Source organism: Carlito syrichta, unplaced genomic scaffold (assembly GCF_000164805.1).
Source record: "Carlito syrichta isolate Samal-C Ts95f unplaced genomic scaffold, Tarsius_syrichta-2.0.1 Scaffold308663, whole genome shotgun sequence".
Taxonomy (NCBI): Eukaryota; Metazoa; Chordata; class Mammalia; order Primates; family Tarsiidae; genus Carlito; species Carlito syrichta.
In genome coordinates, this window is record NW_007252759.1 from 245540 (window position 1) to 265489 (window position 19950).

General features: G+C 42.8%; 2 protein-coding genes across 3 annotated transcripts in view; one reads left to right on the forward strand and one right to left on the reverse strand.

The window, feature by feature from the left end:
* Positions 1 to 1230: 1230 nt before the first annotated feature.
* LOC103268003 (cTAGE family member 5-like) lies at positions 1231 to 4018 on the reverse strand. 2 transcript variants are annotated; one of them, XM_021716282.1, is made up of 2 exons: positions 2476 to 4018; positions 1231 to 2361 (listed from the first exon to the last, which is right to left on the reverse strand). In XM_021716282.1, exons 1-2 carry the CDS (start codon positions 4016 to 4018, stop codon positions 1616 to 1618), a joined length of 2289 nt encoding a protein of 762 aa, XP_021571957.1. In that variant the 3' UTR covers positions 1231 to 1615. The 2 variants fall into 2 exon arrangements, with proteins under 2 accessions (XP_021571957.1, XP_021571956.1); XM_021716281.1 differs by having other exon boundaries at positions 1231 to 4018.
* A 5152-nt stretch (positions 4019 to 9170) lies between these two features.
* Positions 9171 to 19950, forward strand: part of ZNF483 (zinc finger protein 483) — a 16529-nt gene continuing 5749 nt past the window's right edge. The window contains exons 1-5 of the mRNA XM_008065560.2: positions 9171 to 9275; positions 10975 to 11513; positions 14549 to 14637; positions 17121 to 17247; positions 17636 to 17731. Of these exons, the coding sequence (XP_008063751.1) occupies positions 11126 to 11513; positions 14549 to 14637; positions 17121 to 17247; positions 17636 to 17731 (700 nt within the window). The 5' untranslated portion in view covers positions 9171 to 9275; positions 10975 to 11125. The remainder of the gene's footprint in view (positions 9276 to 10974; positions 11514 to 14548; positions 14638 to 17120; positions 17248 to 17635; positions 17732 to 19950) is intronic.

A 19950-nucleotide genomic window follows, 5' to 3' on the forward strand; every position in this document is an offset into this window, starting at 1 on the left:
TTCTCCATTTCCTTTCACCTTCACTCCATGGCAGTGACCCACTCCCACAGGCACACCCTACAGTTGGTCACCACCTTTCATTCTTCTGTTCAAGCCTCCCCATCTTTTTTTTTTTTTCTTTTTTGGCTAACACTGGTTCTCAGAGGGCCCTCCCATCTTTCAGCCCACCCCTCGGCCTCTCAAGCACTACAGACACACACCACCATGCCCAGCTAATTTTTATTTTTATTTTTGTAGAGACAGGGTCTCATTAAATTGCCTGAGCTGGTCTTGAACTTCTGGTCTCAAATGATCCTCCTGCCTCAGCCTCCCAAAGTGGGTGTAAGCCATCATGCCCAGCCAATCTAGGTTTAGTTGATGAACAGTAAACTACAGATATTTAAAGACTATAATTTGATTGAGTTTTTACATATATGCACACACCCAACAAACTATTACAATAGTATAACAAACACATCTATCACCTCCAAAAGTTTCCCCCATGCCCCTTTGAAATCTGTCCCTCTCTCCTCCATGCCTATTCCCCCACAGGCAACCATTGATCTGCTTTCTGTCACTATAGATTAGTTTATATTTCCTCAAATTTTTTATCAATGGAATAATATACTATGTATTTTTCTTGCATCTTTCACTTTGATATTTCATCCATGTTGTGGCATATATCAATAGAGCATAACTTTTCATCACTGAGTAGTGCAGCATTCCATTGTATTGATGTACCACTATTGTTTATCCATTCACCAGTCACTGGACATTAGAGATAGTTCTGCTTTTTGACTATTACAAATGAAGCTGCTGTGAACAGTCATTTACAAGTCTTTGTGTGAAAATATGCTTTTATTTCTGTTGAGGTATAATTTACCTGTTATAAAATTCACACTTCTTTTGTTTTTTTGTTGTTGTTGTTTTGGAGTCTCAATCTTTGCACAGGTTGGAGTACAGTGGCACGCTCACGGCCACTGCAGTCTCGACCTGCTGGACTCAGGCAATCCTGCCTCAGCCTTCCAAGTAGCTGGAACTACAGGCACACACCACCATGCCCAGCTTATTTTTTGATTTATTGTAGAGATGAGGTCTCGCCAAGTTGCCCAGGTCTCGAACCCATGGGCTCAGGCAATCCACTCACCTCGGCCTCCCAAAGGCGCAGGATTACAGGCTGAGCCACCAAGCCCGGCTCACACTTTTTTTAAAATATTTTTTATTATTATTATCAATGTCAAACAAGTCTTTAAATTGACTAAAATTTATTCAATGAAGCATAAAGTTACTTTCACATTTGTCTACAACTATAGTTCTTGACATAAAGACACAGCCTTTGGAATTTAAAACATCCCCACCTGCAAGATTACATATATAAAACTCCCACTATTGTTTATGTAATAGTGGATTTGCTAACCAAATTAAAATAATTATATTATCTAGAATAACATAAAATAGAAAGAATATACTCATAAGATTCATATTTAAATCATCTTTATTTACCAAATACAATTCTGAGAATTATATAATTCCATTAAGCTTCAATTTGAGCAATAGTATAATCTCTTAAGTAACAGCAGTTAGTTAAACTGAAAATGATACGTCAAAATGACTTTTGAAGAGAGCAAAAATATCGTCAGGCTTCTTGTTGTGGTAATGGATGTTCAGTAGCCGGCTCATTTGAAGGCGGAATCAACCCTGAAGGGAACTCACGTCTACTTTCAGAATGCGGGGGTGGGGGGAAAAATCCAGGTCTTGGGGGAAGATAAGGAGGAAAACGCCTCAGTGAATACACATTTCTCATTGCGAACGGAGGATGTGGTGGACCTGGGAAAGCCCTTGGTGGAAAATAGTCTCCAGAAGCTCCATACATGTTTACTGGTGGAGATGGAGGTGGAGGAAAAGGAGGTCCTCTTCTCAAGAACGGGCCTCTTGGATCCAGTGGAAACAACGGACCTCTGATTGGAGGAGGAGGTGGAGGAACAAAGCCAGGGCCGGTTGCTTCATTTTCAGCAGGGAGAGATGAGTCCTGCACATTTGAATTAAGATCATCTTTGGTATCACTTCTACTGGATTCCATATCTGAAGACACTGGCCCATCCATTTTATCCAAAGAAGGCATATTAAAACTTCTGAGCTCTGCTGGTCCGGATAGTCTGCCAGAATTAGAATAAAATCTGTCTCGTCTTTGTGGAAGGAGAGTTGCATCAGGATATGGCTGGCCTGATGGAGGCATCATCATCCTACGGGCCTGCTCCCATGGAGGTGACAGGGACCCAGTGTCAGAAGGTGCCCCATGAGAATCAGTTAACCTATCATGGCTTGACTCTTCTCTTTCACTGGTAATCTGATGGTCCAGAGAATTCCCTGGGCCTCTTGAGCCTCTTCCCCCTCCCCCTGAAAGCAACGGTGAAAGCCTGAGTTGACCCTCCAACAAAGTTGGAGGAGAGAGAAAAGCTCTCGTTTCAGATGAATGCCGGCCCAATGGTGAGGGACCATATGGGGAATGCTCTCTGCCAAATGCTGTATTTGGAACGTCAAGTGCGTAAGGATCCTTTTCTAAAAGTTCAAATTTAAACTCGGCTTCAGTTAATTTTTGTCTGGTGTGAGCATTTTCTTTCCTTAAATCATTGAGATTTCTTTCAGCAGTTCGAACTGCCAACCAATTATCATGTGCTTTTTTTTCAAGGGACATAGTCTGCTCTTGATAAGAATGCATGGTTCTCTCCAATTCTTCCTCAAGATCTTTGACTCGCTTTCTATGGGTCTCCAGCTCTTCCGCAGCATAGTTGATCTTTGCATCTACTTTAGAAAGTTTCTCCTCTTTCTCTAACTGGTAATTTTCCTCTACTGTTAATTTCCTGTCTAGCTTCATTTCACTTTCTTGATACAGTTCAGTGATTACTTTAAGTTTCTGTTGAAGCTTCTGATTCTCACTTTCAAACTGTGTATTTTCTGACTGTAAAGATGCTTGTTCAGTCTGGAGATTTCTAATATGCTCTGCAAAGTCTTCCTTTGTTTTATCTACTTCAGATAACTGAGTGTAAATTTGGTTTCTTTCTCCTTCTAGAGTTTTTAAAGAAGCATTTAACTTAGCAGCATGAATCAGTTTCTTCAAAGCTCCTTTTGGCTGATTATCTAAGTGAGCACCATTTTCTGATTCACTCTTCAATGCTTCTAAGTCCAGATTATCATCATCTGTTACGTCTTCTTCAGGCACAGCAGCCCAATCTTTCATCTTTAGCAAGCGTTCAGTCAGAGACTTGATGTGATTTTCTTTATCCTTTAGAACTTGTTCTGTGTGTACTTTAGAGTTTTCAAATGTTATTTTCTGTTTAAGTTCATTCACCTGTTCTTTCCATACTTCAGCTTCTTGTAAAAGCTGTTTCTGCCTTTCCTGAAGTTGAGAATTTTCATTCAAAGCATCGTTTAATGTTCTCTTAAGTCGTTCTTCATTCATATGAAATATCTTCAAGGTTGTTTTGGCTTCAGCTACTTGTAATTTGACAGACTTTAATTCATCTTCTAGGGACTGCACCCTTTTTGAAATATCCACCATCAATTCATCTTGTTCAGAATGCTCAGATTTCTCTTCTTCTAACTCTTTTTCTAGACAGAATATTTCATCCTCAAGTTCAGATTTGGACCTGTCCAGCCTTTCACAGGTTGCCTCCAAACTTTGTGCTTCGGTTGACTCCTTTTCAAAATTGGCATCCTTTAAAGATGACTCTAAGCCTTCATACTCTTCTTGTACAAGGCTCAATTTTTCAAGTAATTTACATTTTTCTTCAAATAGTCCAGAAAGCTTTGCAGCAAGGTCTTTCTCTCTTGCCACGTAAAGCCGACGTCTAACCGATCTAAAACCTCTCCACAAAAAAATGAGTACAGCAACAACAGCTGCACATATCACCAATTCCCATGGAAAACCATAAGGATCAGAACCTCGTCTCATAGTTTCAGGCAGTGCTGCCACAACCCTGTGCAGCTCTGCCAGGACCAGCCCCAAAAGCAACCGAGGGGCAGCCCCGGCTTCCTCCATGTCGCCTCGACTGCTTCAGCGGTTGCCGCGGCAGCCGGCCTCTGCTAACGGCTGTGAACAGCAGCGTTCCGAGACCCGATTCAGCACCCAGCAACGGGAGCGCACCACTGCGGAGACGGCTGCGGGGGGTCGGGGGGCGGGTCGGAGGGCGCGGGCGCCCACAGGGCTCACGCGTCCTCACGGCCGACCCCTCAGCTTCTGGGATACAAGTCACATCCTGTGGCCGCACGGGTCCGAGCCCGTCTCGAGGGAGCCTGAGACGCACTCTCTCCTAGGCACCCCTACACGCTCGACTTGGTTTCGACCGGGCCGCCGCGGGGAGGCGGGGCCAAAATTCACACTTATAAGGTGTGCAATTCTATTTGACAAGTGTATGCAGTATTCAGCGTGACAGATTAATACAATAATGTAACCAGCACTACAATCAAGCTATACAGTACTTTGATCATCCCCCAAAATTCACTTGAGCACTTCTTCACACTCCCATCACCTGGCAACCACTGATCTGATTTCTGTTCCTGTCTCTGTCTTTTTTTTTTTTTTTGTATAAACAAGGTCTTGCTATTGCCCAAGCTGGTCTTGAATTCCTGGGCTCAAGCAATTCACCTGCCTTGGCCTCCCAAAGAATTACAGGCATGAGCCATCACACCCGGCCCCTATATCTCTGTCTTCTTAGAATATAATATAAATGGAATCATAAAGGATGTGCCTTTTTGTGTCTGGCTTCTGTCATTTAGCATACTGCTTTTGAGATTCAGTCATACTGTTGCATTGGCAGTAGTTCATTCCTTTCTATTGCTGAGTAGCATTTCATTGCATGAATGTAAGACAATTTGTTTATCTGTTCACCAGTTGCTACACATTTGATCATTAATAAGTACTTTTGGACAATTATAAATAAGGCGGCCATAAACATTTTCTTTTTCTTTTCTTTTTTTTTTTTTTTTTTTGTGTTTTCACTCTGCAGACTGATCCTTTGCTCTGTATCTTCATCCCCTTTCTCTGTAGTGGATTACCATAGCTTACTAGCTAATTTGCTTGCTATTTCTTTCCTTTTGTCTTTCTGAAACATATCAGCCCCTGTGACTCTGCAAAGTCAGGCAAGATGGGCATTTTGTTTTGTTTGCAGGAGATGGTCACCTCTCCCAGAAAGGAAATCATGGTCTCTAGCTGGCTCTGGGATCCTTGGAGTACCAGCTAAGTCAGGGCTGGAACACTTGGAGGGAGGACTTGATGTCCTTGGGACAGCTCAGACCTTTATAGCTAAAGAGCCTTCAAACTAGATGCCCAAGAGTCCTCAAGGACTAAGGAGATACTGCAAAGGCTGCCTGTGGTAGGGGGAGCCAGGGCTTCAATTAGGGATGCACTTTCATCTATAATATTTCTTTTGGACAGAGTTTAGCACTTAGATAACAACAATAACTTAAATACCTGTCTTGGACCCTTGATCAGAGCTCTAGCCTGCCCTCCTCCTTCTAGAGATGGGGTGGGATGTACTCCCACCTCCTAAAAGTCTTCGGCTTAGAGCTCTTAGTCAGCTGCCAATTTACCAGTTGAGTGACTTTGAGCAAGCCTCTTCCTTGCACTTGGTCTCATTTTCTCATAGGGTTTGGTGGGGGGAGGGCAGGATTCTAGGGTGATTCTAGAAAGGAGACAGGGAAACCAGACATACTCTCTTCTTGACACACAAAAACATGCATATATATTTCCTCCCCACCTCCATATAGAAGAGAGACTGGGGAAAGGACTGTGAAAACAGGAAGCTTTAACATAAATAACAGGTCATAAGGGAATCTATGCAGCAATGAAAATAAAGAATGTATAACCACATGCAACAATACTGGTAAATCTCACAGATATAATGTTGAATGAAAGAAGTCATATCAAGAGTACATACTATCTGATTCTAGTTACTAGACTCCACATTATTGGGTATATAAACAAGTAAAACTGTTCCACTCAGAACAGTGGTACCCTTTCCAGTGACTGAAAGGAAGGACAGAAGTGGGGCTTCTGCACTGTCAACCATGTCTGTTTCTTTTTTTTTTTTGAGTCGGAGTCTCATTCTGTCACCCAGGCTGGAATGCAGTGGCATGCTCATGGCCACCGCAGCCTCAACCTGCTAGGCTCAGGCGATCCTTCTGTTTCAGCCTTCCAAGTAGTTGGAACCACAGGTGTGCACCACCAAGCCTGGCTAATTTTTTAAAAGTTTATTGTAAAGATGAGTTGTCACCATGTTGCCCAGGCTGATCTCAAACCCATGGGCTCAGTCAATCCTCTCACCTCAGCCTCCCAAAGTGCTAGGATTACAGGTGTGATCCACTGAACCCAGCTATGTTCTGTTTCTTGACCTCAGCATCATTTCCACGGCACTCTATTGGCCCAGGTAGTCACCAAGGTTAACCTAGTTTTATGAGAGAGGAAACTTAGATAACTCCTCTCATAGGAGATATGTCAACACTACATTGTAAGAATAACTTGTGGGATGGTATATATATGGGTGCGGTCATCTTTACCAAATGTAATCTACCACATAGTGCATCATTTTTTATCTTTTCTGTGTTCCCAACCATCAATATTTGCAACAAGTCACCTAATCCTACTAATACTACTACTACTATTTCCTGATACTACTATGCCCTGGATCTGTCTTCAACCACCATTTAAGCCATCTTAATTTCATGCCCACCATTATCTCTCCTGAATTACTGCAATAACCTCCTAAAAAGCCTAGTCTTTTTATCTCCAGTCTTGCCTCTTTCCAATCTATTCTCCACACTGAAGCTGGAACAGTTAAAAAACAAATAGCTAGCTGGGCTCGGTGGCTCAGCCTGTAATCCCGTGCCTTTGGGAGGCTGAGGTGAGTAAATTGCCTGAGGCCGCGGGTTCAAGACCCGCCTGGGCAAATTGGCAAGACCTCATCTCTACAACAAATCAAAAATTAGCCAGACGTGGTAGCGCGCACCCGTAGTTCCAGCTACTTGGAAGGCTGAGGCAAAAGGATCGCCGGATCCCAGCAGGCGAGGCTGCAGTGGCCAGGAGCGGCCACTGCACTCCAGTCTGGGCGACAGAGTGAGACTCCAACTCCAACTCCAAAAAAAACCAAACAAATAGCTCACTTAAAGTATTCCTAAAGTATGCTTATTTTGGTAAAAGATTACACCAGATAGCTTACAAGTGAAATGAACTGATTTGTAGTTTCCTGTTTCCATATTGATGCACAATTCACCACTCTTTACCACATGAGTTGCTCTTAGTCAAAAGTTATAGTTTGGCTACCAGTTCTGAGAAGGTACCATGCTTTCCTAGTAATTTCTCCATATGTAGAATGTCATTTACTGACAGAGTATTTCAACTAGTGCAGTGTTTCTCAAAGTGTAGTCTGAGAATCATCCTGCAATAGGTTGATGGATAGGGGAGGATAGGAGGATCTCAAAATGTATATTCAAATAAAGAACACCATGTGACTCTACGTTACACCAAAGCTTGAGAACCACTAATTAAAGTGTCTCTAACTTGCCCAGTTAAAATGAACCAAAAGATATTTCATGCTTCTTTGACTTCCCCAGATCTCCCTGATGTTCCCTCTGTCTCCTGCCAGCCAACGAAAGGTGGATAGAAGAGAGGAATATATGCTGGGACTTGGGACTGAGACAAATTCTCATCTGCTGCTCAGCCCTGATTCCTCAGCCTTGCTGCCTGTGAGATAAGTCCAGTTGTTCATTAGGTGAACTTGCTCTGTCCTCTTAGTTTACAGCCTTGAATTATCCTGCTTCATCATTCTAGGCCACCTTTCTCACTCAACTGCATCCTTTGAAGAGTCTAGTTATAAGAAACCTCCAAACAATTCTCCTGGAGTTCCTTAGTCCTTTTTCTATGCCTCCAGTAATACATGCACACAGTCATTCACAAGCTCAACAAATATCTATCTGTTGAGTGCATACTATGTGCCCGGTACAGTTCCAAGACCTAGACATACAATATGGAACAAACCTGATAAAAATTCTTATCCTTGTAGAATTAGTAGTCTAGTGGAGAAGACAAATGATAGTAGTAAATAAATACATAAGAAAATTGCATGGCATCTTAGAAGAGGAAACAAGTGGGTTGGGGTTCCAATTTAAGTGGCATGGTGGAAGAGTTTCAATGAGTAGATCTGGAGAGGTGGGAGAGTGGGCCATATGGCTACCTAGGCAAGGAGCAGGTCAGCCTGGTAGGTTAGAGGAAGAGGGAAGGGACCATCATGACTGGAGCAGGGAGTTGGGGAAAAGGTCAGGGAGGTTGTGAGTGGCTAGATTCCATCAGCCTTTTAGGCCACTGTAGAGATATGGGTTTTTACTCTGAGTGAAATGGAAACCATTGCAGGGTTTTAAGCAGAGGAAGAACATAATTTGAAGTTTTTAAAACATATGTCTGGCTGTGGAGAACAGGCAAGAAGAAAAGTGAAATCAAGAAGCTATGGCAATGAGCCAGACAAGGCACAAGGGTGGTTTGGACCATGGTGGCAAGTGTGGAAGTCATAGGAGTAACTTTTTTTTTTCTTACTCTGTTGCTCAGGCTGGAGTGCAGTAGCATGGTCAGGACTCACCACAGCCTCGAACTCCTGAGCTCATCCTTCCACCTCAGCCTCCTGAGTAGCTGGGACTACAGGTGCGTGCTACCATGCCTGGCTAATTTTTTGATTTTTTTTTGTAGAGATGAGGTCTTGCTATGTTGCCTAAGCTGGTCTCGAACTCCTGGACTCAAGCAATCCTCCCACCTCGGCCTCCCAGAGTTACAGGTGTGAGCCACCGCGCCCGGCCGAAGATTAACATTTGTTTAATTCAAGTTGTGACATTAACCATGGCTTGCATTAAATGCATCACTAATGTGCTTCTGCAGTGGGTTTTTCCACTTTTGATTTCAGGGAATGGTAGTGATGGGAATGGGGTAAGAAATGTCTGAGGTTACCAAGGACACAGAACCTCATGAATCTGAAGACTTGAGAGGGTTCTGGGCCTCTAGGCCTCTGGCGCAGCAATAATTCTGTAGCCGAACCCACCAGATGCGTTTAGTGACCATGCGCAACAGGCAGGTGGGAGCCTATGGAAAGCGCAGGACTTTCGGAAAGCCGCACGAGCGCGTTCGGGGAGTCCCAGCCCGGTGCCTCTGCGCAGGCGCGGTGGTCCCCCACGGGCTTGCGCGCGCAGCTGCTGCGGCACAACCTTCTGGAAGCTCATTGCAGTGGCTTCGGTGCTGGCTGCGGTTGGTGGTGCAGGTACTGGTTGTCCCGGGTCCCTAGTTGTGGGTTCGCGGCTGGGTCGCGGGCTCCGAGGGCGCACCTGGGACGGGGTGGGGACCGCGCGCAGCCGACCGACCTGGCTGTGCAGTGCGGATGCGGCAGCTCCTGTGGGAGGCGGGCACGCTGCTGCAGGACGGAGCCCTCGGCTTCCCTCCATCCTTCTCCTGCGCCCGGGGTTCGCCACTTCGGCTCTGTTGACATTTTGGGCGGGATCATTCGTTGCTGTGTGTGTGTGCGTGCGCGCGCGCGTTTGTGGATGCTGGCTCTCCGTTATTACAGGATGTGTAGCCGCATCCCTGGCCCTATGCATTAGATAACTGGCAGCACCTCTTCTTCCCAGTTTTAATCACCAGAAATATCTCCAGACGTTGCCAAATGGTCCCTGGGTGACAAAATCTGTCCCCTTTTCCTCCCTCCCGTTGAGAACCTTTTGCTTGCGTCACATTTTCACCGGCTTTCCGTGTAAGCTCCCTGGAGACGGAGGCGACTGTCTTAGTCACCGCGGCGTCCCAGGAGCCCAGCACGGCGCCAGGTGTATGGTGGGCTCCCAATGTTTGGCGGGGGAATGCATGACGTCATGTGCGCTGTGTGCCGGTCTCTGTGCTGAGAGATGCGTATTGGCATGGTAATTGCAGTGCTAGGCGCACACCCCGCTTGCCACATTGTAAGACAGCTGCGGCAGTATTGTTATTTCCAGGACCCTCTTGTGAGAATGGGGACCCTTTCAGGCCTGGCCCCGCAATGCCCCGTTCCCTGCTCATTGTAGTTGCTCAGTCACTTGTAGAATGAATGAATGAATGCATGCAACACAGAGCAGTCTGTGCGCAGAGGAGTGCTTTGGGATCAAAGAGAGCTTCACACAAGAAGTGACAGCTGAAAGGAGTCAGGCTTTAAAGAATGAATAAAAGTTTGGTAGGAGAGAGAAAGAAGGCAACCTTCCGAGCAGAGGGAATGGCCCTGGTGCAAAGGATAGGAGGTTATAGAAAGTGTCTGGGAAATACTTCTTTATGACTGTAGTGTCGAGTAGCTGGAGCTCAAGAGGTGATGTCATCTAGGCAGTCTCTAGATCATTATGCATGGTCTCAGCATTTGAACTTTTTGGAGAGACAGGTGGAGGACCAGTTAGGGATTACAAGCAAGGGAATGACAATTATATTTTGCATATTAGAAGGAATTTCTTGGCTACAATGTGAGACTGAAGAAGCCTGTATTTGGGCAGTTTCAGTAGGCTAGAATAGGGAGGCTCTTAGGGAAAATAAAGTCTCCAAAACTTGATTATTGATTATGTGAGATGTAAGTACGAAGAGAAATTTGCAAGTCAAATATGAAATTAGGCATCTGAGTTCAGGAACTGGTGTGAACAGGCAGGAGTTAAATAGATTTGTGACTGGATCTCATTGTTAACAGTGGGTCTTTTCTGATCTGTTTTGCTTAGGAGTATTAAGTCTGAAGCAGCTGTTCACTTGGAGGATACTTCAGTAATCCTTAAGTAACTCCTTGGCTTTTGACCTATGAAGAAGATTATCCTTTAAGTATAGTAGTTGGGTAGGAGTGTTCTAGGACTCAGAGGCTATTCATATGGACATAAATATCCGAACCAAACAAAGAACAATATTTTCAGGATTAACAACAATTTGTTTCACTTATTTAATGGCTTAAATTTTCTTTTTGACAGTTTCTGCAAGACTGTAAACGGAATTCTGGAACCTTGATATTTTGCTGTGTATAGTGCCTGTTGGTGGACGGTACTGATAATCAGCTAGAGTCTGAAAGGGACTGGATCCTGCTCCTGTTACACAGCGCAAGCTGTAGTGCCCTTGAACAAGATGACAGCCATCTCACCAGACTCTCAAACTCTGGCCTCGAGTGAAGAAAACAAGGTCCTAGGAATGGTTACTTCTGGGGATCAAGAAGCTATGTTAAGAGGAGACACTGCTGACCTAGAGTCTTTCAGACAGAGGTTCAGGTCATTTTGTTACTCAGAAGTAGCGGGACCCAGGAAAGCTCTGAATCAACTCTGGGAGCTCTGCATTCAGTGGCTGAGACCAGACATCCACACAAAGGAACAGATTTTAGAGCTTTTGGTGTTTGAGCAATTCCTGACCATTTTGCCAGGGGAGATCAGGATTTGGGTAAAGTCACAACGTCCTAAGAGTAGTGAGGAGGTGGTGACCCTAATAGAAGATTTGACCCAAATGCTTGAAGGAAAAGAAGGTGAGATTTATAGATGGAGGGAGGAAGTGGGAGAAATTGCCTTAAGGTATAAAAGTAAACACAAAAGAAAGCAATCTGCTAAAAAGGATTCTAAACTTTGGAGTTGAGACTGGGTTTTTTAAATCAGCCCTGCCATCTACTTTATGATTTTGAACAAGCTATGTAACCTCTCAGAATTTAAATATTTTTAACTGTAAGAAGGGATAACCATCTTTTCTATAGCTTTCTTATAAAGATTAAATAAGGTATAATACATGGTGGATACTCAAGAAATATTAATTTCTTTCCCTTTCGCTTCAAGAACACAGGAAAGAAAGAAGTCTGTGAATGTGTTTGGAGTCACAAGCAAATCAACCAGTGCAGACCTCAATAAGTTTTTTGTTTGTTTGTTTGTTTGTTTGTTTGTTTTGTGTGTGTGTGTTTTTAGAGACAGGTTCTTATTCTGCCACCCAGGCAGAATGCAGTGGCATAGTCATAGCTCGCTGTAACCTCAAACTCCTGGGCCTCAAACTAGCTGGGACTGCATGTATGTGCCACCACGCCCAGCTAATTTCTATTTTCAAAATTTTTGTAGAGGTGGGATCTCACTATGTTACCTAGGCTGATCTTGAACTCCTAGTCTGAAGGATTTCTCCCACCTTGTCCTCCCAAAGTGCTGAGGTTACAGGCCTGAGCCACCGTGCCTGGCCACAGACCCCAACTTCTAGCTCCAGTGTGTGCAGGAGTACAGTGCTGGAGCAGGACTGTCTGCACTGTTTTGCCATTCAGGTTAAGCACATAAAAGGTAGCTAGGGCAGTTAAGGAAGTAAATTTTTCATCAAATTATAGCCATCTGTGGCTAGCATCTTCCCTATTTTATAAAAGTGCAGGTCCACAACCTTAGATGAGGAGCAGCTGAATTATATTTATTTTTATAATTACATGATTTTAAATACAAGTGTATAAAAAATATAAACTATGAATACTAGTGATATCATTATAAAATATTGATATAAAGAGTTCTAAGGTCAATAGTCCTTTCAGAATGTGGCTCAATTTTTATAAAAACTCAAATATGCTACAAATATTTCTGTTTTGTACTGTGTTGTGCTAAAATATACTTGTACGTTTTATGTATAAAAATATTTGGAATAAGAATAAATATTTGTAGCATGTTATTTACCACAGGGTTCCCAATACATATGTGTGACAGTTTGTATTTTGCCCAGAGTTCTGAGATGAACAAGGAAATAAATAGTATACCCCATAGACTTAATTTCTTAATTTGTGATCACACAGCTAATTGATGTATTCCCGATTCCTCTCTGATTTGTCACTGCAACATGGTGCTTCTCCAAAGTTAGGGCCTCTAATGTGCAGGCTGCTGCAACAAAGAATGATTTTTAGCATTCTGTAACATTAAACAGGTTTCTTAAATTCATCCCACTTTTTTCTTGATTACATGATGCTTAATTCCTTATTTTAATTGATGGTCTAATCAGGAGAGTTGCCAAAAATCCTTTTTATAAGAAGGTAGAGTATGATTTGAAAAAACACTTTTGCCTTATTTGAAAAAGGGCTTTTCACATCTGAGAGTATTTAATACATTTAGGTAGTAAGAGTTTTTAGGTACCACTTTATTGTCTTTAGGAATCTGCTGGCGATACCAGAGGTGGTGTCAGTTCTTGAGACTAGCTTGGTGCTTTCATTCAGTAAACGATTTTGAGTGACTCTTGTGCAAGGTATTGTGCTAGGACTATGGAGAAAATAAATTAATAGATAAAAGAAAAATACTCTTACTGGAATACATCTTTTAGATTAGAAGTACTTCAAAACTCATTGTGCAAATTAAATATTTTAAAACTGAGGGTAAATACAATGAAGAAAATCAGTTTTTGTAAGCTTAGGAATTGAAAGGATTTTATATGGGTAGGAGAAAAGGCCTGGGTTTTTATAGAAAACTATCTGTGGCTGTTCTCTGTTTTAAAGAGTGGGAAAACCTTTTGTTTCCTTTGACCTTTTTATCTTGAGAGGCCCACAGCTGTTGTAACCCTTGTAATTTCCTAGGTTACTAAAGCAGTAAGAGTATCTTTTGTTAAAATATTTGGCCTTTTGTCCTGAGTTCCTGAAACAGCTCCCGAACAGCTCCAGAGTTGTAAAGGGGAAAGACAGTCGTTTTGTTATTTATAACAAGCCCCTTTTAACCACCCTTGAGTTTATGTTAATGAGGTGATTTTTGTAAGGTCTGTAGATAACCATGTGATGGGGGAGGGGTGCTTGTTGCCAGGAGAACCAGCCCTGTGCTTAGAGGGTTGGAACTCAGCCCTTCCCCTAACTTCTGGGGAGGGGAGAGGGACTGCAGGTTGAGTTGATCACAAATAGCCAATGGTTTAATCAATAGTGCCTTGTATGAAGCCTCCATAAAATCCCAGAAGGACAGGGTTTGTCAGGGCTTCCAGATAGCTGAACACATGAAGATTCCTGGATGGTGGTACACCTGGAAAGACCAAGAAGCACCAAGCCCCTTGCCCTGGGCCTTGTCCTCTGCATCTCCTCCAACTGGCTGTTCATCTGTATCCTTTATAATATCTTTTATAATAAGCAAGTAAATATAAATGTTTCCCTGAAGTCTATGAACTACTCTAGCAAATTATTGGAACCCAGGGAGGGGGCCAAGGGAGCCCTGATATATATCTGGTTGGTCAGAAGTTCTGGAGGCCAGGACTTGAGACTGGCAACTGAAGTGGGGGTAGGTCTCGTGGGAGTGGGCCCTTAACCTGTTGGATCTGATGCTATCTTCAGGTAGGTAGTGTCAGAAATAAATAAGTGGACACCCAGCTGGTGTCTGCTGGAGACTCCACTGCAGAATTGTTTGCCTGGTGTGGGGAAAGTACCCCTACACATCTGGAGTCACAGAAGCATTCTGTGAGTGTAGTAGGAGAAACGGACTTGGGTTTTTTTCCCCCTTGTAGATCTCAGAAGCATATCTATAAGAATTTTTAGTCTGAGGAATCTGTTTGAAAGACTGAACTGTTTTTTCTTTCCCCCCTTTTTAGATCCAGACTCTGAAGATTCTGCCATCTCCCAAGAGGAGATCTTGGAAGAAGATAAAATGGTTGCTGTTCGCTCGAATACTGAGTCTCATGTAAGTTTTCTGTCATTGGTTTCCATTCTTACGTGAATACTTAACTGGCTCCTACTGAATGGAAGAGACAAAAATAATTCGTCCAGTCTCTCTTTTAAGGAACTTGCACCTCATTTTTCACATGCAGTTCTATTTCAGTTTACAGAATGTGCCATGAATCTGACTCTAATTAAATAAAAACGTTCACTAAAATTCAGTAATTATGCCTGATAAAATTAGCCAGGTGGAAGTACAGGTACATTTCCTTATCATGATAAAGAATATCCTTAGCTGGATAATATTGGAAAATAAAAAGTCCTCACAATGTCAGTAAAAAGTTAAGGATGGCTAGGTGTGGTGGCTTATACCTGTAATCCCAGCACTTTGGGAGACTGAAGTGGGAGGATTGCTTGAGCCTAGGAGTTTGAGATCAGCTGGGCAACTGGACCAGCTAGTGAGCCCTCATCTTTACAGAAAATTAGATGGGCATGATGGTGTGCCCTGTAGTCTCAGTTACTCGAGACAGAGAGGAAAGTTGCCTGAATCCAGGAGGTCAAGGCTATGGTGAACTGTGATCATGCCATTGTACTCCAGTCTGGGTGACAGAATGAGACCCTGACTGAAAAAAAAAAAAAAAGATGTTTAACTCACTTCTAGATCTGTATTTTCAGAATATTCTAGGCAGTGTGATAAGATAAACAAATGGGATCTAAGTATTGGTGTGGATTAGGCAAATATATGCTATTTGCAAATAATATTTTCTATTTGGAAAGCTTTACAGAACCAACTGAACAAGTACCAAAATTCATAATAATTAGGAAAAGCAGCTGGTTACAAATCAGTAACTCACAGTAGCAAATAATAGTGCCATGGTAGACCAATAATGACTCTAAAAGAAATGTTCAGTTCCTGATCTCTGGAAGCTGCAAATGTTACATTATTTGGAAGAAGAAACTTTGCAGGTGTATTTAAGTTAATGATTTTTAGGTGAGGATTTATTTGCATTTTACACAGATATCCTTTTTAGAGAAGCATAGGGAGATTGAAAACACAGAGAGAAGAAGATGACAGGAAGAGCTAGGCAGAGCTTGGACTGATAGGGCCACAAGCCAAGGAATGTTGACAGCCACCAGAGGCTGGAAGAGGCAAGGAACTGGTTCTCTCCCAGAGCCTCTGAAGGGAGTGCAGCTATGCCAACACCTTGATCTTTAACTTCTGGCCTCCAGAACCGAGATAGTACTTATTATTTTATTTTTTTTTTTTTGCGTTGGAGTTTTACTCCGTCGCCCAGGCTGGAGTATAGTAGTACACTCACAGCAACCCCGGTGTCGACCTGCTGGGCTCCAATGATCCTTCTGCCTCCACCTTCCAAGTAGCCGGAACTACAGGCATGCGTTACCACACCTGGCTAATTTTTGATTTATTGTAGAGACAGGGTCTCACCAAGTTGCCCAGGTTGGTTTCAAACCTGCGGGCTCAGGCAATCCACTCGCCTCAGCCTCCCAAAGTGCTGGGATTACAGGCTAAGCCACTGAGCCCAGCCATTTCTATTGTTTTAAGCCACCAAGGTTTTGGTAATTTGTTATAGCACCCACATGAAGCCAATAGCCAGTTGCTACTCTGCTATAAATTACTTCTCGAGCCATGCAGAGGATGCTGTAGAAAGTGTATTTCAATGAGTCAGTATGCTTGTTTGTAATTGTGGAGTAATTTTAAGTGAGTATATTACTGAAGACAGATTCTCTTGGATTATGATAGAAAAATTGTTGCATGTAACTGAAAGTTAAATTTTGGAATGTGATTGCTGATATTATTTTTTTATATTTTATTATTACCTGTATTTAGTTTTCATTAATTCTATAAACTTGGGTTTTCGAAATGTAAATCATACCTTTCATTTAACATTTTTCTTTTAATCCTAGAAATCAGTGTGTTGGGGTGAACTGGATCAGTGTTCGATAGTCAGAGAATTCTTGTACAGGATTTAACACCAGAGAATGAATGGGCAAAGAGTATAATACTTTTGTTCTAGATCACTTGAAGCAGTCATATAACAGTCACTCCATAGCTTACTCTGGAATTCTTAAAAACTTGAATGTTATCAAGACCATTCTTTAGGCCAGGCATGATGGCTCAATCCTATAATCCCAGTACTTTGGTAGGTTGAGGCGAGAGTAATGCCTGAGCCCAGGAGTTCAAGACCAGCCTGGGAAACTTGGTGAGACCTCATCGCTACAATAAATTAAAAAATCAGATGGGTGTGGTCGGGTGTACCTGTAGTTCTGGCTACTTGGAACGCTGAGGCGGAAGGATCATCTGAGCCCAGCATGTCAACGCTGAGTTGACCATGAGCGTGCCACTGCACTCCAGCCTGGGCAATGGAGTGAGATTCCAACTAAAAAAACAAACAGAAAAACCGTTCTTTATATTCTACCCACTTTTCAGAACCTTTAGAGTCTATCTGGGAATAATCCAATGCAAAAGGACTGTGTTTGGTGTTCTAGGAAACTATAACATTCAAGGATGTGACTGTGAACTTTTCCAGAGGAGAATGGAGGAAGCTGGAGCCTTTTCAAAAGGATCTGTACAAGGAAGTGTTACTGGAAAACTTCAGAAACCTAGAATTTCTCGGTAAAGACATTCTCTCTTCATTATCTAGCAATTAAGCTAAGTATATTTTTGTCTCTCTTTATTGGAAGATAAGTGCTATGTGAAGTACTTTGTTTTGGCTAGGCATCCAGGGATTGATACAACTGATTTTAAAAATGGGTTCTAAAGATATGCTTTTTTGCAACATTTTTGCCATAAAAGGTATTTGCTTTATTGAATTGGAAATGTAGAGCGTCATTTTGCTGTTATGAATGCTGTACCTTCCCCTACTTTTTCCCTCAAATTCCAGTATTGATGTCTGTGTATTTGATGGCATCTTTTGTCTTCTCTGGAGAGCCTGAGACTGGTTATGAATGTTGGGATGTCTTGTATATAAATAGCTCTTTTTTATTCTTTTCTCTATGAGCAGGCTTTCCAGTTTCCAAATTAGATTTGGTTTCCCGGCTAAAATGGGTTGACTTGCCATGGTTGCTGGAAAAAGAAGTATCAAAAGGCTCCAGACCAGGTGAGTTGATGAAAAGTAGACAAGGATGTGAAAATAGTTTTTACCACATTTGTTGGGAAGAGCCTTTGAAAAGTTGGGCAGACCGGATGCTAAAATATAAAGTTAATTAAAATAGAACCCTTGCCTTCCTGGAATGTGCATTTAAATGGGAGAGACTTTTGGCTTAGGTCCTCTGAGAAGTACATGTTAAAACATGATTAACCATGCAAGAAATTTATTAGGGAAAATGCTGGTGAAGGAAAATGGGGAGGGAGCTGGAAGAAGCTAGGAAAACTGTCAGAGCATGGTGAGGGAAGGCAGGCAGGTTGGAAGAGTCTTAAGACCGAGGTGCAGTTCTAAGAAAGTTTAGGTAAAATCAAAAAAGAGTCCTTGAGCCATAGTCTCTGTCAGAGGAGTCCTGTGTCTCAGAAACAGGTTGTCTTAAGTATCTCTGTACTCCATCATTGACTGGGAGAAGCCTGGGGGAAGGTGTGAATGCGGTGGTGGATTTTTTTTTTTTTTTTTTGAGTTGGAGTCTCACTCTGTCGCCCAGACTGGAGTGCGGTGGCCGCTCCCAGCCACTGCAGCCTCGCCTGCTGGGCTCCGGCGATCCTTCCGCCTCAGCCTTCCAAGTAGCTGGAACTACAGGAGCACGCTACCACGTCCGGCGAATTTTTGATTTATTGTAGAGATGAGGTCTCGCCAAGTTGTCCAGGCGGGTCTTGAACCCGTGGGCTCAGACAATCCACATACCTCAGCCTCCAAAGGCGCGGGATTACAGGCTGAGCCACCGAGCCCAGCTGCGGTGGTGGGATTCACAGAGCAGCAATGGGAGCTGTTAGGGGATCTTCCCACAGGAGAGGCCCAATTTTATGGATACTGTAGAGAAGATATTAAAATGAAAAGTGTTAATGATGTGATGCATGCTATAATGTGTGGGAACATATAGGAGCATGGGTTTAATTAGCATTTGAGTTGAATATTGAGGGAGAAGTAGGAATTCACTCGGTACAACATGTATAGTAATTCCATTTTTGTTAAAGAGAAAGAAATATATGTACACTTACATCTAAATGTATAGATATATATGAATTTTTAATATCTGAAAAGCATTCATGTTAACACTGATTATCTTTGAAGGATTTGATTTTTTTTCTTTATATGGTCCCTTGTTTATATGGTCCCTTTTTTTCTTTATATGGTCCCTTAAAATTTATATATATATATTAAATTTACATTTTAAAAAATTCATTAATTACGTATATCAATACTTTGGTTCAGTTTTTTAAAATGCAATAATTGTCCTCTCTTTCATCTTCTAAACTATTCATTTTAGTGAATCTATTGGCTATTTCCAATGGACAGTTGACCCTTGAACAATGTGAGGGTTAGGGGAGCCGACCCTTGTGCAGTTAAAAATTCCTGTATACTTTTTTTTTTTTTTTTTGAGTTGGAGTCTCACTCTGTCACCCAGACTGGAGTGCAGTGGCACACTCCAGGCCACCACAGCCTCGCCCTGCTGGGCTCTGGCGATCCTTCCACCTCAGCCTTCCAAGTAGCTGGAACTATAGGTGTGTGCTATCACACCCGGCTAATTTTTTGATTTATTGTAGAGATGAGGTCTCGCCAAGTTGCCCAGGCGCGTCTTAAACCCGCGGACTCAGGCATTCCACTCACCACAGTCTCCCAAAGCACAGGATTACAGGCTGAGCCACTGAGCCCGGTTCATGTATACTTTTTAACTCTCCAAAAGCTTAACTGTTAAGCCCCACTGTTGACTGGAAGCCTTAGTCATAACATAAAAAGTCAATTAACACATATTTTGTTTGTTATATGTATTATATACTGTATTCTTACAATAAAGTAAGCAAGACCAGATGCAGTGGCTCAAGCCTATAATCCCAGAACTTTGGGAGGCCGAGACAAGAGGATTGCCTGAGTCCACGGTTTCGAGACCAGCCTGGGCAACTTGATGAGACCTCATCTCTACAATAAATCAAAATTAGCCGGGCATGGTGGCATGCACCTGTAGTTCCAGCTACGTGGAAGGCTGAGGCCAGAGAATTGCCTGAGCCCAGCAGGTCGAAGCTGTGGTGACCATGAGCATGCCACTGCACTCTAGCCTGGGCATCAGTGAGAGTCCAACTCAAAAAACAAAGAGAGAGCCAGACTTGTAGACACTGGGGTCCAGGTGGCATTTGAGACCCTGGGAGTGTCTGGCTTATCTCTGGGGACATCAA

What these genes read in the sequence shown, in the direction of transcription:
- LOC103268003 (XM_021716281.1), bottom strand. Translation starts at nt 4,018, where the DNA reads ATGGAGGAAGCCGGGGCTGCCCCTCGGTTGCTTTTGGGGCTGGTCCTG.